The 12,867-nt window shown below is 52.4% G+C and overlaps 1 protein-coding gene across 35 annotated transcripts; it reads right to left on the bottom strand.

Annotated features, from left to right (window-relative positions):
• Window positions 1-237: 237 nt before the first annotated feature.
• Window positions 238-9,308, bottom strand: NDRG2 (NDRG family member 2). Of its 35 annotated transcripts, none has more exons than XM_003260588.4 (17): window positions 9,141-9,240; window positions 7,520-7,586; window positions 6,723-6,803; window positions 6,350-6,391; window positions 5,878-5,983; window positions 5,548-5,668; window positions 5,302-5,364; window positions 4,264-4,324; window positions 3,976-4,062; window positions 3,385-3,441; window positions 3,104-3,207; window positions 2,581-2,625; window positions 2,230-2,281; window positions 1,924-1,971; window positions 1,671-1,706; window positions 1,453-1,504; window positions 238-1,229 (listed from the first exon to the last, which is right to left on the bottom strand). In XM_003260588.4, exons 3-17 carry the CDS (start codon window positions 6,795-6,797, stop codon window positions 1,063-1,065), a joined length of 1,116 nt encoding a protein of 371 aa, XP_003260636.1. In that variant the 5' UTR covers window positions 6,798-6,803; window positions 7,520-7,586; window positions 9,141-9,240; the 3' UTR covers window positions 238-1,062. The 35 variants fall into 35 exon arrangements, 13 of the variants coding, with proteins under 13 accessions (XP_003260636.1, XP_030658363.1, XP_003260632.1 ...); XM_030802503.1 differs by lacking the exon at window positions 9,141-9,240 and adding an exon at window positions 8,865-9,104 and having other exon boundaries at window positions 7,476-7,586; XM_003260584.4 differs by lacking the exon at window positions 9,141-9,240 and adding an exon at window positions 8,518-8,594.
• Between the last annotated feature and the right edge of the window lie 3,559 nt (window positions 9,309-12,867).

The raw sequence follows: 12,867 nt of genomic DNA, 5'->3' as shown, positions 1-12,867 counted from the left end.
TAAGATCTAAATGGTTCCTCTCTCCCAAGCTTAAAAATACCATCAATATCAAGGCAACACCATTGTATTGGAAAAGGGCCAGTTTCTATGTGGTCATATTTTGTGAAGTGCCTATGCCACAAAGGCCCTCTCCCAGGGTTTATATCACTTTGAGAAGAGAATATGAGACGTGGACAGGGAGCAGATAGGAAGAGGGGCATGATGCAGGCATACCTAGACAAAGAATGATAACGGTACTCAGATTCGTCTACAGTTTATTGTTATAGCAGAAGTTGTGGGAGACAGGAGGGCACCCTCCACACATAATACAGTGTGGTCAGAGCCCCAGGGTAGCCCTTTCCACCCCTATGCCAAGCCCCAAGCAGCCCAGCCCAAGCTTAGCTCCCTCCCCAGTCCCACTCTAGATGCACACTGAGAGCTACCAAAGTTAGTGCAGCCAAATGGCCCCAGGCCCCTTCCTGTTGCCCCAGCACCAATCCTTCCCCGACATTCATTCATTGCCCACCAACTCCCATTCCAACTTCCTTTTTACACTGGATGTTTCTATCACATCCTGAGGACCACTAACCCACCAGCAAGTCTCCCCGACACACATTCATGTAGGTCCATACCCTTCAGAGTCCTAAAGGGTTAATGAGAAGCCATATCAGCTTTGGTGAATGGAGCCCCAGCCCCAAATCCCCTCCCCTTGCAAATATGGGATGAGTAGGGACTGTCTGATGGAGGCACCATGACAACTACAACAACCTCTTACCCCTCAGCTACAGACACCTAGATCAGGACAGAGGATGCATGCCCTCTCCACCTTAACACCAAAATGGGGGAGGAGGAGAATTTAGGGGTCTGGGTCCCTAAGAGATATTAGGACATCTCTTCCAGGAGCTGGGGGGAAATCACAGGTTAAAGGTCAAGGTTAGGGTAGCAATCAAAGATCAAGGTCATCTCCCCACATGATCTGCCCTTTTTCCCTTGCTTACTCTGGCCCAATGCCCCTTCAGCACCTCCCAGGTTAGTTCTGGGGGAGGTGAGGGCTGGGTCCCACACTAGGGCAACAAGGGTCATTCAACAGGAGACCTCCATGGTGTGCCCTGGGGGCCCCGAAGAAAGAGTTCCAGACTCGCTGCTCTGGGACAGGGTGCGAGAGCGGGACCGGTTGCCATCAACAGATGCTGCACTGGTCAGAGAGGCTGTACGAGACCGGGACAGGCGAGTCATGCAGGATGAGGCCACTGTGGAGACAGAAGGATGCACAAGCAGTCAGAGAGAAAGTGGGGAAGGGGGGCTGGCCACTCGGGGTGTGGTCCTTGGATTATGACTAGTTATAACTAAGCCAGGGGATCAATGAGCTCGACTGGGCTGATAGTGGTGAGTCCAGGCATTCACCTAAAATGGTTCCACCCCGTCAGTGCCCATCTCTCCTCTAGTGCAGCAGTCTCTTGTCCCCATACTCACTGTAGCCCATGCCTTGCAGGAAGTACTTGAAGGCCTCGGTCAGCTTGCCTGGCTGTGGAAGTAAGAAGAGGCGAGGGAGACGGTGAGATGAGGTTAGAGGCAGAGCTGGAGCCTGAGGCTGTGGCATTGTGGGGACAGGGTGTGTGGCAAAGGGCAGAGCCCAGTGCCACCGGTATCCTATGTCACTTCCCCATCCCATGGACGGCAGGGGTACTCACCTGAGTCAGCTGGGGCTGACCTCCGGAGTCAGCCATCTGTTCAGGAGAGCGCCACCCAGAAAAAGTGAAACATACATAAATGAGCCATGCGGAGAGGTGGAAAGGGTCTCTCTTCCCTAGCTTCTTCACTCTAGCCCCTTTGTTTTGTTCTTCGTTCACCCCATTTGCTCCCATGCAGGGCCCTGGAGGCTTGGCAGCTGAATCTAGAGAGGATATATGACTGTGGACAGGGGCCCAGGAACAGGTTACTGACCTTGAGGAACGAGGTCTGGGTGGGGTCCAGTTTTGAGTTACATTCCACCTGGAGTAAGCAGGAGGCTGAATGAATGAGGTCACGCCCACTGTGGCCCCTCCCCCGTAAGGGACCCAGGAACTCAGACCCCAGTCCCTTTTCTATCAGCTCCCTACCCAGTTCCTCCTTACCAGGAATCAAATTCTTAGTGCCCCAAAGTTGATCTCCCTGTGCCAAACAGGACATCCCCTTGGCAAGATACTCTTCTGACCACCACTCTAGGACCCCAACCCTCCTCCCTCGCTCACCCCAAAATTCCCTACTAACCACTGCATCTTCATGAGGTGCTTGGTCTCCTACCACCAGCATCACAGGACACCTAAAGACAGTGTTGGGGAGAAGGCAGTGAGCCCTTGGCACTCCCTCACTGGCCTCTGCCTAGAAGTGCAGCTGGAAAAATGTCTGGCTCCAAAGAGGAAAGACCCTTCTGTGTCTCCCTGCTGATGCCACCAAGAGGATTCAAAGGGGGAAGACCTAGAGGGAAGTGATTTACCAAATAGGATGGGGTGGGACATGACAAGGAAGTTCCCTGGCAAAAGATTCTCCTTCTTCTAAGGGATACAAGCTCCTAAGGAAGCTCCAGGGAGACGGGCAATGCATTATCTTTTAAAGTCTTACTTGAGGGTGATATCACCTCCACGCTCAAAGTTCAGGTCTCGGCGGCTAGAAAGGGGTTTAAAGAGTAGGAATTTTAGGTGGGCAATGCTATCTAACCAGATATAAGCTGTCTCCCCCATGATGAAACTATCTTTGTCCCAAAAATTGCAGTCAAATACTGGTTATTAAAGGTGGAAACCAAAGGAGAAGGTAGCAGGCAGGCCCCAAGCACAGCCACTATAGCCACTTGTGCCCTAGATCCCTGGTCAGAGGGCAGCAAAGGGAGAGGAAGGGCACAGGACACAAGATCGTCTTACTTCTGAGAGTCCAATAATTCAAAGGAAGTAAACAAGAGAACGGGGACAACCCCTTGCAATCCTTCCCACTGGCTCTGTCCTGAAGCTGCCCCCATTGCACACTAAATGCTGCATTCCTTGCACACTGCACACTACCCGGACTTCCCTCTCCTCCTCTGTGCCTCCCCATGACCCCCAATTACTGCTTCTGCATTTCTCTCACATGCATACACACACAGCCCACCCACTTGTTGTAGCTGTTCCAGTACAACTCAATGTTATCCAGGTTGGGTGCATGTGTAATGATATTTCTGTACTTTTGTATCAACTCAGAATTTCCAGAGAGCTCTTCCTGAAGGAGAGAACAAGGAGAAAAATTAGGGATGGAAAGAGAAAACAACAATTACTGGAGGAAAAGAGGTAAGCCTTCTTCCTTCCCCAAATCCTGTCCCAGCTAAGGAAGTTAGCCCAAGCATTCAAGTTCCCCGCTGCTCCCCTCGACTCTTCTACATCTCCTACACCCACTTACCTGGCTGAAAAGATGTCCAAGGATCATCTCCGGAATGGAAGAGGTGAGGCCGGTTAGCTATGAGGAGAAGGCAGGTGAGAAAGTTCAGGATATTGGCGGGGCACAGTGGCTCACGTCTGTAATCCTAGCACTTTGGGAGGCCGAGGCGGGTGGATCACAAGGTCAGGAGTTCAAGACCACCCTGGCCAAGATGGTGAAACCCCATCTCTACTAATAATACAAATATTAGCTGGGCGTGGTGGCGGACGCCTGTAATCCCAGCTATTTGGGAGGCTGAGGCAGGAGAATCACTTAAACCCGGGAGGCGGAGGTTGCAGTGAGCCAAGATCAAGCCACTGCACTCCAGCCTAGGCGACAGAGTGAGACACCATCTCAAAAAAAAACAAAAAACAAAAAAGAAAAAAGGAAAGCTCAGGATATTATAAGAGACTCAAGCAAAGTGACAGCTTCACTTTCCTGCCCCTTTACTCCCTCCTTGAAGTTCAGAGTCCATCCAGTTAGGCTCTCTACCAGAGCCTCTCTACCAGAGCCTAACTGGATCCATACGAGGAGATCCCCAACCCTAGGTCTCAGCACACGGCCCCTCCAAACCTTGTGGGCTGCCCAGTCCATCCAACCCTTGGCGTTGGGATCAATGTTGATGAGGACAAGACCTTCGACTGTGTCCGGGTGGTTAAGCTGAAGGACAGCAGAAGGAAGGAAATGAGAAACAGGGCACGGCCTTATCCCCTCCCCACTAAGCTCTACCCACTCCTGGACTCCCGCAGGGCCTGACTCCCCACCTAGTGCCCACTTCCTCCCCCAAACAGCACTAATAAACAGTATTCTCCTAATCAGTCTGGACCCTCCTTTCCCTCATCTGGGCTTTCTATTTCTTACAGCATATCTCGCCAGGATGTAAGCTCCAGCTCCAACACCAACTCCAATTATTGTAGAGAAACTGTGAAAGGGAAAGAAATATATGCCTCACAGGCTCTGCCGTCCAAAACCTGCCACAGCCCATCTCTTCAAACTCTTCACCCTCCCTCCTGAGTCCATGGGCACAAAGAAAGGCAGACACGGACCTTTCTCTGGAGGATGTGAAAAAGAAGGGCCCAAGGAACCAAAGGTTGGCACGGGTAGTCAGGGTAGATCCCTGAAGTCTATCCCCAGCTTTCTCCTGGAGAGCTAGTGTCTTGAAAACAAACACCCATCCACCAGCCAACCAACACACTGTTTTCCTATAGAGATAGCTCTTTGTCCATTCTCAATTTCAAGAGCCAGTTCAACTTGTTCTGCTTTAGTTCCTAGTTCCTCTAGAGGAACGGGAAGAATGGAGCTTAAAGCAAATGTGAAAACAGACACAACTTTAGTGAACAATGGGGAGAATGAGGAAAAGAGCAGCAAAGTGGTGAACCAGAGGTGCTGAGCCCTGGTGCCTAAGAGAAGCTTAGCTAAGAACAGCACCCAGGGGTCAGCACCTCCTTCTGAATACCAGAGACACTTGGTCTGGCATTCTCTTCCTTCCCCCACTCTCTCTCACCCACAGAGCTCCCCATCCACCAGGTGTGGGCGTGAAGGAGAGGGAAGTGGGAGAGAAAGAGACAGGTCTATCTGGTTCCTCAGGGATTATGTCACCCCCTTTTATTTTCCTCCCTGACTTTCTGATCAGAGAAGGCCCTCCTTAGCCTGAGGCAGGGCCAAGCATAGACCCTTTTCCTTCCCTCCATCCGTTAGGGCTACTCTGCTGACTCTGGCCAATTTTCCAAACCCACCACCTTTTCTCAATAATCAAGGTGGGAGCATGAAGGAAGAAGATATATTGAGTTCAGAAGCTGAAACTGGCTCAGTCAGGAACCATGGTGAACCTGGAAGTTCTAAGGGTCTCCTTGTGCTGGAAAGAGAACTCTGGTTTGGAGGGGTTCCCAGGCCTCTCACTTTAGGTACTGCAGGACGCAAGGGATCATGTCTGCAAGCTGGTCCAGAGATGGGTACTGATATCTGGAAAAGAGAGGCATGTTAAGGAAGATACCAACCTGCCCTCACACCCGCCCCCCCTCAGGATGTCCTACTCATTATCTCCCAGAATCACCACGCCCTCCCTTTCCGCCTCCCCAGTCGAACCTTTCCCGCACCTGTCCTGTTCCTCACAGTCTGGTGAAGCGGTAACGACCTAACTCTTACCCCAAAGGGAACACAGGGGCTCCCTCTTCCATTCCAGGGGCATCCACATGAACCCGCACGAAGTTCTGAATGATTTCCTGCATGTCCTCGAACTGAAACAGTGGCTGGAAGCAAGATTTATCTAAAGAGAACCCACATCACCTCAACAATAGAATCAGACAGGGAAACGTGTCCCCCAGTCAGAACTCACCCTTCCTTTCATGCCACAGTCAGACTAGGAGAGAACTTCTCCTTCCCACACTGACCCCTCCCCTCCCTCTGGGTTTCATTTCTACCCTTCCCCCACAGCCTCTTCCCAGACAGGAGTGGGAGACGAATGAAGGTCCTTACAGTTGAGTCCCACATCGTGGTAGGTAAGGATCGCTGGGCGTTTGGGTTTGGGGGTGCCATAGACAGTGAAAGTGACAGAGCCATATGGTGTCTCCACAGAGTGAGTCTGCAGGAAAACAGGGCACCAAGAGCTAGGCTCAGAGGAGACGAGGCCAGAAAAGGACCAACACCAAGGTCAGGGAGCTGGGAGTGGGCGGGCAAGGGGGAAACGGGAACAAAGAATTAAAAACAGGATCAGCAAGAATTGAGGAAAACATGATACTGGAAGATGAGTTTGAGGATGAGAAAGAATAATAAAGGTTAGAGAGAGAAGAGGAGGGGAAGGAAGGAGAGGCGAGAGATAGGGAAGGGAAAGGACTAGAATGGAAGGAAAGAAAGCGAAGAGAGAAGAAAGGGCCAAGCAGAGGCCATCCTTCTACTGGGGAAGAGGAGAGCCCCTCCTCCCACCTCGGGACTGCCCCCACACTGTTACCTGTCCCTGGTCCAGGAGGATTCGGGCAGCTAACTCAGCCTCCTGGAGAGACACACACAGATACACACAGAAACACACGACATGTGGCATCCCAGATGGAGAGACAGACAGAAAAGAGAGGCAAGTAAAGACAGACCAACAGAGACCAAAGACAAAGAGATTGACAAAGAGAGACATGGAAAGGATGAAGGTTAGTGTAGTGACAAGACAAGGGCCTGACTCCCAATTATAGTGTATGGGGAGAGAGACTAGGGTAGAGGTGAAGCAGTGGTGTGAGTTAGAATAAGATCAGTAGGCTTGGGAAGTTAGAAGGCAAGGGGGGATGCTTAGAGATCTGGAATTTGGGCATGGGAGTCAAATGGTCTCCAATAACCTTGGCCGCCTCAGGCGTCTGTCCTGGCAACAGTGGCTTCTCCTCTGTGATCTGCACCTCCTGCAGCTCCGCCATAGTGGCCTGGCAGGATGGGGAAATGAGACTGGGAAGTTGTCTCTACATCCCCACATCTCCTCAAACACCAGGCTTCCTCTCTCAGCACAGGAAGATGCAGGGAACAGAGGGACCCAGGGGTTGAAGACTACTCCAGAACACGCAGAGGGCCTTTCCTGCCCCCCAGATCCGTTTCCAGGCTGATTGGTGGAAGCTTTGGAAGAAGAATCAGGACACCGCTTCTCTTGATACTCACCATCCCCACTGCTACCCTCAACACCCACACCTCCAGACCCCCTCTCTCCTCTGCCCTGGACCAAAATACCAGGGTGGGGCAGAAGTGTAGCTCAGATTTCCCAGGCTATATTTAGGGGCCACCCCACACTCTCAGGTAGGGAGTGAAACTCGTAGCTCAGTGACCAAGTATTCTAAAGGACAGGGTACCAAAAGACAGGATTGTAAGAGTTCACAATTGACCATGACCTTCAATTAAAGCCCCAAAGTCGGCAGCTCAAAGGAAAGGGGGCTAAAAATGACCAAAGCAACATGACCAATGGGGGAGGTGAGGAAAACAACATAAAAGGGACATCTGTCCAACCAACCCAATGCCTCCCTTCCTCCCAAGACTCTTCCCCCCAACTCTGAATAAACTCCGCAAGTTCACCATTAGCGGGTGAGGAGCACAGCACCTGGACAGACCTGCACAGGAAGGAGCCTGCAGCCTGCCGGGTGGGGTCACTTACTGGGCTCCTATTGGCTGGATGCAGTGGGATTAGGGGTCAGGGTTCTCACTCCTTCTGACTCTGGGGTCTGAGAAAACACAGCAATGAGGTGAATGACATGGGAGACAGACCTGGGGTCTTTTAGGCACGGAAAGCCTCAGCCAAGACCCAGACTCCCAGGGTCATCAACCTCCTCGGGTCACTAACCCTCCCCAGTGTCTGTCTACCGCTGAGTCCAGAGAACACGTCCTCTCTAGGCTCCAGCCGGAATCAATATAGGCTACAGGGGCATCAGTTCAGGCTGCGCGGAGGAGAGAAGGAAGTGCTGATGTGGAGGTAAGAGGGTGGCCCTGTCAGAACCTCCGGATTCGAATCCCAGCTCTGCCACTCCCAGTGTGACCTTGCCCCAGTTAGTTACTACATTTGGCCTCAATTTTCTATCTGCAGGGGGACTAAACGCGGGGGACTAGGGGATCCCCAAAATTTTTGACAGCTCTGCAGTAAGAGGAGGGAGCAGAGCATGGCTGTTTCCCTCCACAATTTAAAAACAAACACAAAGCTTGGTGCCGTCGCTTCTCTCCTCTACCCAGTCTCCGTGTAGGTCCCACGAGTGGAGAAAGGGAGAGGAGGGCGGTCCCATAATCTTCTCCCGTTCTCCCCCGACGGCCCGCGAGGGCAAGCGCCATCGGGAAGGGATGGGTAGGACGGAGGAGACCGGCCGGGCCCAGCACCCGGAACCCTTCCCTACGAGTCCCTACGCAGCCCGTCCGCGTGGAGACGGACACCCTTGCGAGGCCGGTGCCAAGCGCCCCGGACCTTGCACACAACCTCGCGCGCACCCCAAACACGCCCTGCCGCTCTCGGAGCCTCAGCCTTTGTGCGCAGCAGCTGAGCGTCCCCTCCGTGCTGGCCCTTTCCCCCGAGCCTCCAGCTCCAGGGGACGGGGATCAATCACACCGCCCACGGGCCCGGCTGGCGCCTTCCAGGCCCTACGGCCCCTCGCCTGCCCCTCCCCCTACCTGCTGCCGCCGCGGCCGCTTCCACCTTCACTTGCCTTTGACTCGGGCCCGCCCCGGCTCGGGCTTCCCGCAGACCCGCCCCCGGCCCGCCCCAGCCCGCCCACGGGCGCTAGGCTCCCCGCAGACCCGCCCCAGACCCCCAGTAAACACGCCCCCCCTTTCACCCCGCCCAGACTGCCGCTCAGGAAGGGGTTGTGCTGGGGCAGGGGGGCGACGGGCGGGCGGCTGGACGCTTCCAGGCTCCGTCTGCGCTCACCACAACATTCCACCACCCCCTCCCCGCACTGGGGCGGTGTGGGGAGTGCGGGGATCCCTCAGCTGCCCTCAGCACCGCCCCCATCCATGACCTGGATCTGCAATTCGCACTCTGGCTCCTTCCTTCGCCCCCAGACTCTGTGGTGGGAACCGGTAGTGGGGAGACGAACCCGGGATACTGACACCCCACTAGTTCGACTCCCCCCGCCCGAACACAGAGAACTAGATTAAGAAAGGAGGAGGTGGGCGGGACCGCCGCTGAGGAGGCGGGGGTCTCGCCGGCTGGCAAGGGCAGGTGTGCCGGCGCCGAAAGGGGGAACGTCGAGGGCGCAGGAGTTCCGACTCCCTAGTGCCCAGAGTCCTGGTACCTCTCCTCTCTTTGCCGCGTCCCGACGCCTGCTCTCCGGCTGCTCCGGGAGAAGTTGGACAACAAGGCGGGGAGGTGGGGGCGGGGAATGCGGGGGGCCGCTATAAATAGAGGGCGATCGCGGGCGGGCGTGGGGGTGGGGAGAGGATGGCCAACAGGGACTCTGGGGTCAATGCCTCAAGGGGCGACGGGGGAGGGGCCGGGGACCCCCAGAGGCTCTGACTCCTGGGTAAACAGGCGCAGGGGCGGAGTTAACCCTGCGGGGGTGGAGTAGGGGCTTGGGGAGGACGCAGTGTCCCGGGCTGGGACCCAAGAGACCCTGTGGCTTCGCCGCTAACCCCTCCCAATCCGGCCCAGAAAAGGAGACCAGCTCAGGCCCGCTGAATCGCAATGCCCAGGCGATGGTCTCAGGGTCTGCCGCGTCCCTCTCGGTGCCCGAGTGGGTTTGCCACTCTAGACTTCACACACACACACACACACACACACCTTGGAATGAGGTCTCCTTGTGCCCCTCAGAGGAAGGCTCCCTGGAATAAGATAGTTGATTAGATAATGTGGCTTAAGGGAATTCGAAGTTGTTTAGGCAAAAGGAAAAGGACTGACTGAATTTCTCCCCACCTGCCCCCCTTGTAGCTCCCCCAATCCCAGGATCATATCCACCCCAACCCCCTTCAGACTGGTTCCTCAGTTGCCATTTCGGGGGCTGGGCGCCAGGCCAGTCAGGAACAATGGCCAATGGAACTTGAGCTGCCAACTGCAACACCAGCACCGACTGCCCCCCCAAGACCCCCAAGTTTCCCTGCCCCCTCCTGCCTGGGAACCACCCTCCCACCACCACCCTCACCACCCGCAGTACCCCTCCCATCCAAGGAACATCAATGCCCCTTTCATCCCCACTTGGCAGGGTCTGCTGGAAAGAAGGAGAGGCCAAGAGGGAGGAGGTGACCCAGAGTAGGAGAACTGGTTGGGCTAAAACCCAGCCTTCAACAACCCCAAATCTAAGAAGCCCCCCTACATCCCCCAATTTGGAGCACCCAACTTTTCTTCTGTTCCTTTCTCCCACTCCCTTTATAACTTTTTCCCCAGAAACTGGCACAGAAGCTGGGCACCCTGGCTCCTCTCCTAGTCCGCTCTTCCCTCTGGATGCCAGTTTAACACTCTCCTGGACAAGGAAAAGCCTGCTGGAGTAAGAGTCACAGCCAAAGGTGCACAAGACAGGAGCGATCTCATCAGCCCCAGAGGAGCCTGGGGAGAGGGAGAGCCTCAAGTGAGAACTTTTGCCTGCAGGCTCTTCTTTGTCAAAAGTAGTCTTACTTGGAGTGGGGGAGGGAAGGACCTGAAGGTTCCAGCGTCTAAATTCGTCTCTGGGTCAGGATGACTCAGGGGGAACCTGATAAGGGGCCTACGCAGGGGCGCAGGGCGGGCAGGAGATGGGAAATTTCCACTGGCATCCATTGGCTTCCTAGACCTTGGGGTCCCACCCAGCATGCTGCAGGCAGAAGTAAGGCTGGTTCTACCCTAAGATATGGTTCTTCCATGTCAAGGCAGTTCCCAGCCCAACCAGAGTGTAAGTGTTGCAAGGACAATCTCTCTCTAAACTCTTTCCCTTTGGCCAGAGCAGCTTCACACTATACCTTCAAGTAAGCAACAGTTTTAAGTATCTGTTATGTGCAAGCCACTGTGTAAATGAAATTCAAAGTGTGAGTCTGGTCACACCCTCTCTAGACATTTGTGATGAGAAATGACATTTTGACATTTGTCAAGAGAAGTTACAAACACAGGACAAGTTAAGAAAAATTACGTATGTATAAGATCAATCATTTGGACAATAAGTCCTGTAGCAGTAGTTTCCCACCCTTCTCAAGTGGGAGATCAGAGATTTCCAACCCCACATAATAGTTTTAGTATCCCCTGATGGAGAAAATACAAACTATGAATTCATCAATACTTTGAAGTAAGTTTCTGTCACAACATCTGTAAATGCAGTAATACCTACACATGCAAGGCGTATTATTCACTCAGTTCACACTCACTCTTTATACATACAGATTCTAGGGCCCTTTGCAAGATTTCAGAAATCCTCACGCAGGGAGGCTGTGGCCCACAGTCTAGAAATCGTTATCTTACTATAATTCAGAGAAGGAAAAGGGCTTTGTTCCTAGGGTGAACCTTCCAGATGAGAAGTGCAACCATGGAATACTCGAGTGGGAGTGAGGGACACTCTGTCCAGGCAGAGAGAGCGTGTGAAGGACAGTTTGGAGGCAGAAACACTCAGGTTACTTTGGAGAACTGAATAGTAGCTTCCCATATATTATTCCCTAATACCATAAGGTTAGTGTTATTGTCTTCACTATACAGATGAGAAAATTGAAACTCAGAAATGTTTAGTGACTTGCCCAAGTCCACTCAGCTAGTAAACGACATATCTAGGATTCATTTCCCCACCCAGATCCATTCCACTCCAGGGACTATGCTCCTTCCACTACCAAGTAGCCTGTCAAGTGTATAGCAATTAGGCCATATGACCCCAGCTGAAGAATAAGCTGGTTCTTAGGTTTTTTGTTTTTTTGGGTTTTGTTTTGTTTTGTTTTGTTTTTGAGATGGGGTCTCACTCTGTCAGCCAAGTGGGAGTGTGCTGACACAATCCTAGTTCACTGCAGCCCCAAACTCCCGGGCTCAAGCAGTTCTCCCACTTCAGCCTCCTGCGTAGCTGGGACTACAGGTGCATGCCACCACTCCCAACTAATTTTTTTTATTATTATTTATTTATTTAGAGACAAGATCTCACTTTGTTGACCTCCCAAAGTGCTGGAATTATAGGCATGAGCCACTGTGCCCTGCCCAAGAATAATGTTGATGAGAGGTGGGTGATGTTTGGTAGGGTAGATTGGGGCCTAGTTAGTTGTATAGGTCCTTGAATGCTAAGCAAAAAGATTTAGCAATGAGAAGCTATAGTATATCTTGAGCCATAGAATATTCTTGAGCAGGAGTAATAAAAAATACTGTCTTGTGAAAATTAATCTGATGGGCAGGAGGTAATAGAGATGGATTATGGGTGGGTGGGAGTGAAGAATTAGATTTAGGAAAGAGATCATTTAGAAGCCAGAGTAGTCATCCAACTATGAGATGATAAGAACTTGAATAAGGGTGGAAGTAATAGGAATGGAAAGAAAGGCATAGATTTGTAAGACAAAGAAAAAAATAGAAAGTGGTGGCATTATTAGATGGGAAAAGGAGGAAAGTCACCAGTCTCGTTGCTCTGTTTTAGGGTCTGTGAGGTTCATCTATCTGTAGTGCTTCTGGCCAGAGAAAAGGCCGAAGAGAGAAATCCCTGAGGAACATCTTTGACCTGCATAGAAACTTATCTGGAGATTTTCAGAATCTGAGCCTCACCCTCAGTCTATCCCAGTTTTATCCTGACCTGTCCACATCTGTTACACTCCAAGGCTTGCTGGGCCCAACACTGGAAGCCATTTAAAGTTTCTATTGCGACTGGCCTTTTAAAGCCAGTGGGATTCTGCATGCTACACTTGAGCCTGGAGACTAGAAAAAATGACAGTCTGTTTTCATTAATCCGTTTTCATTAACTGCTATGGTCTGAATGTTTATGTTGTCCGCAAATTCACATATTAAAATCCTAACTCCCAGCTGGACGCAGTGGCTCACACCTGTAATCTCAGCACTTTGGGAGGCTGAGGCAGGTGGATCACTTGAGGTCAGGAGTTTGA

The sequence above is a fragment of the Nomascus leucogenys genome, chromosome 22a (genome assembly GCF_006542625.1).
Source record: "Nomascus leucogenys isolate Asia chromosome 22a, Asia_NLE_v1, whole genome shotgun sequence".
Classification (NCBI taxonomy): Eukaryota; Metazoa; Chordata; class Mammalia; order Primates; family Hylobatidae; genus Nomascus; species Nomascus leucogenys.
Note: the sequence above shows the minus strand (reverse complement) of the source record. Positions and strands in the feature narration are given on the sequence as shown.

Excerpts from the sequence above, each read along its gene's own strand:
- NDRG2 (XM_003260586.4), bottom strand. The coding sequence starts at position 6,797 with ATGGCGGAGCTGCAGGAGGTGCAGATCACAGAGGAGAAGCCACTGTTG. Across the intron at positions 4,325-5,301 it reads TGCGTCCTGCAGTACCTAAA|TTTCTCTACAATAATTGGAG; the intron begins GTGAGAGGCCTG and ends TCCCTTTCACAG. Across the intron at positions 4,063-4,263 it reads ACATCCTGGCGAGATATGCT|CTTAACCACCCGGACACAGT; the intron begins GTAAGAAATAGA and ends GCTGTCCTTCAG.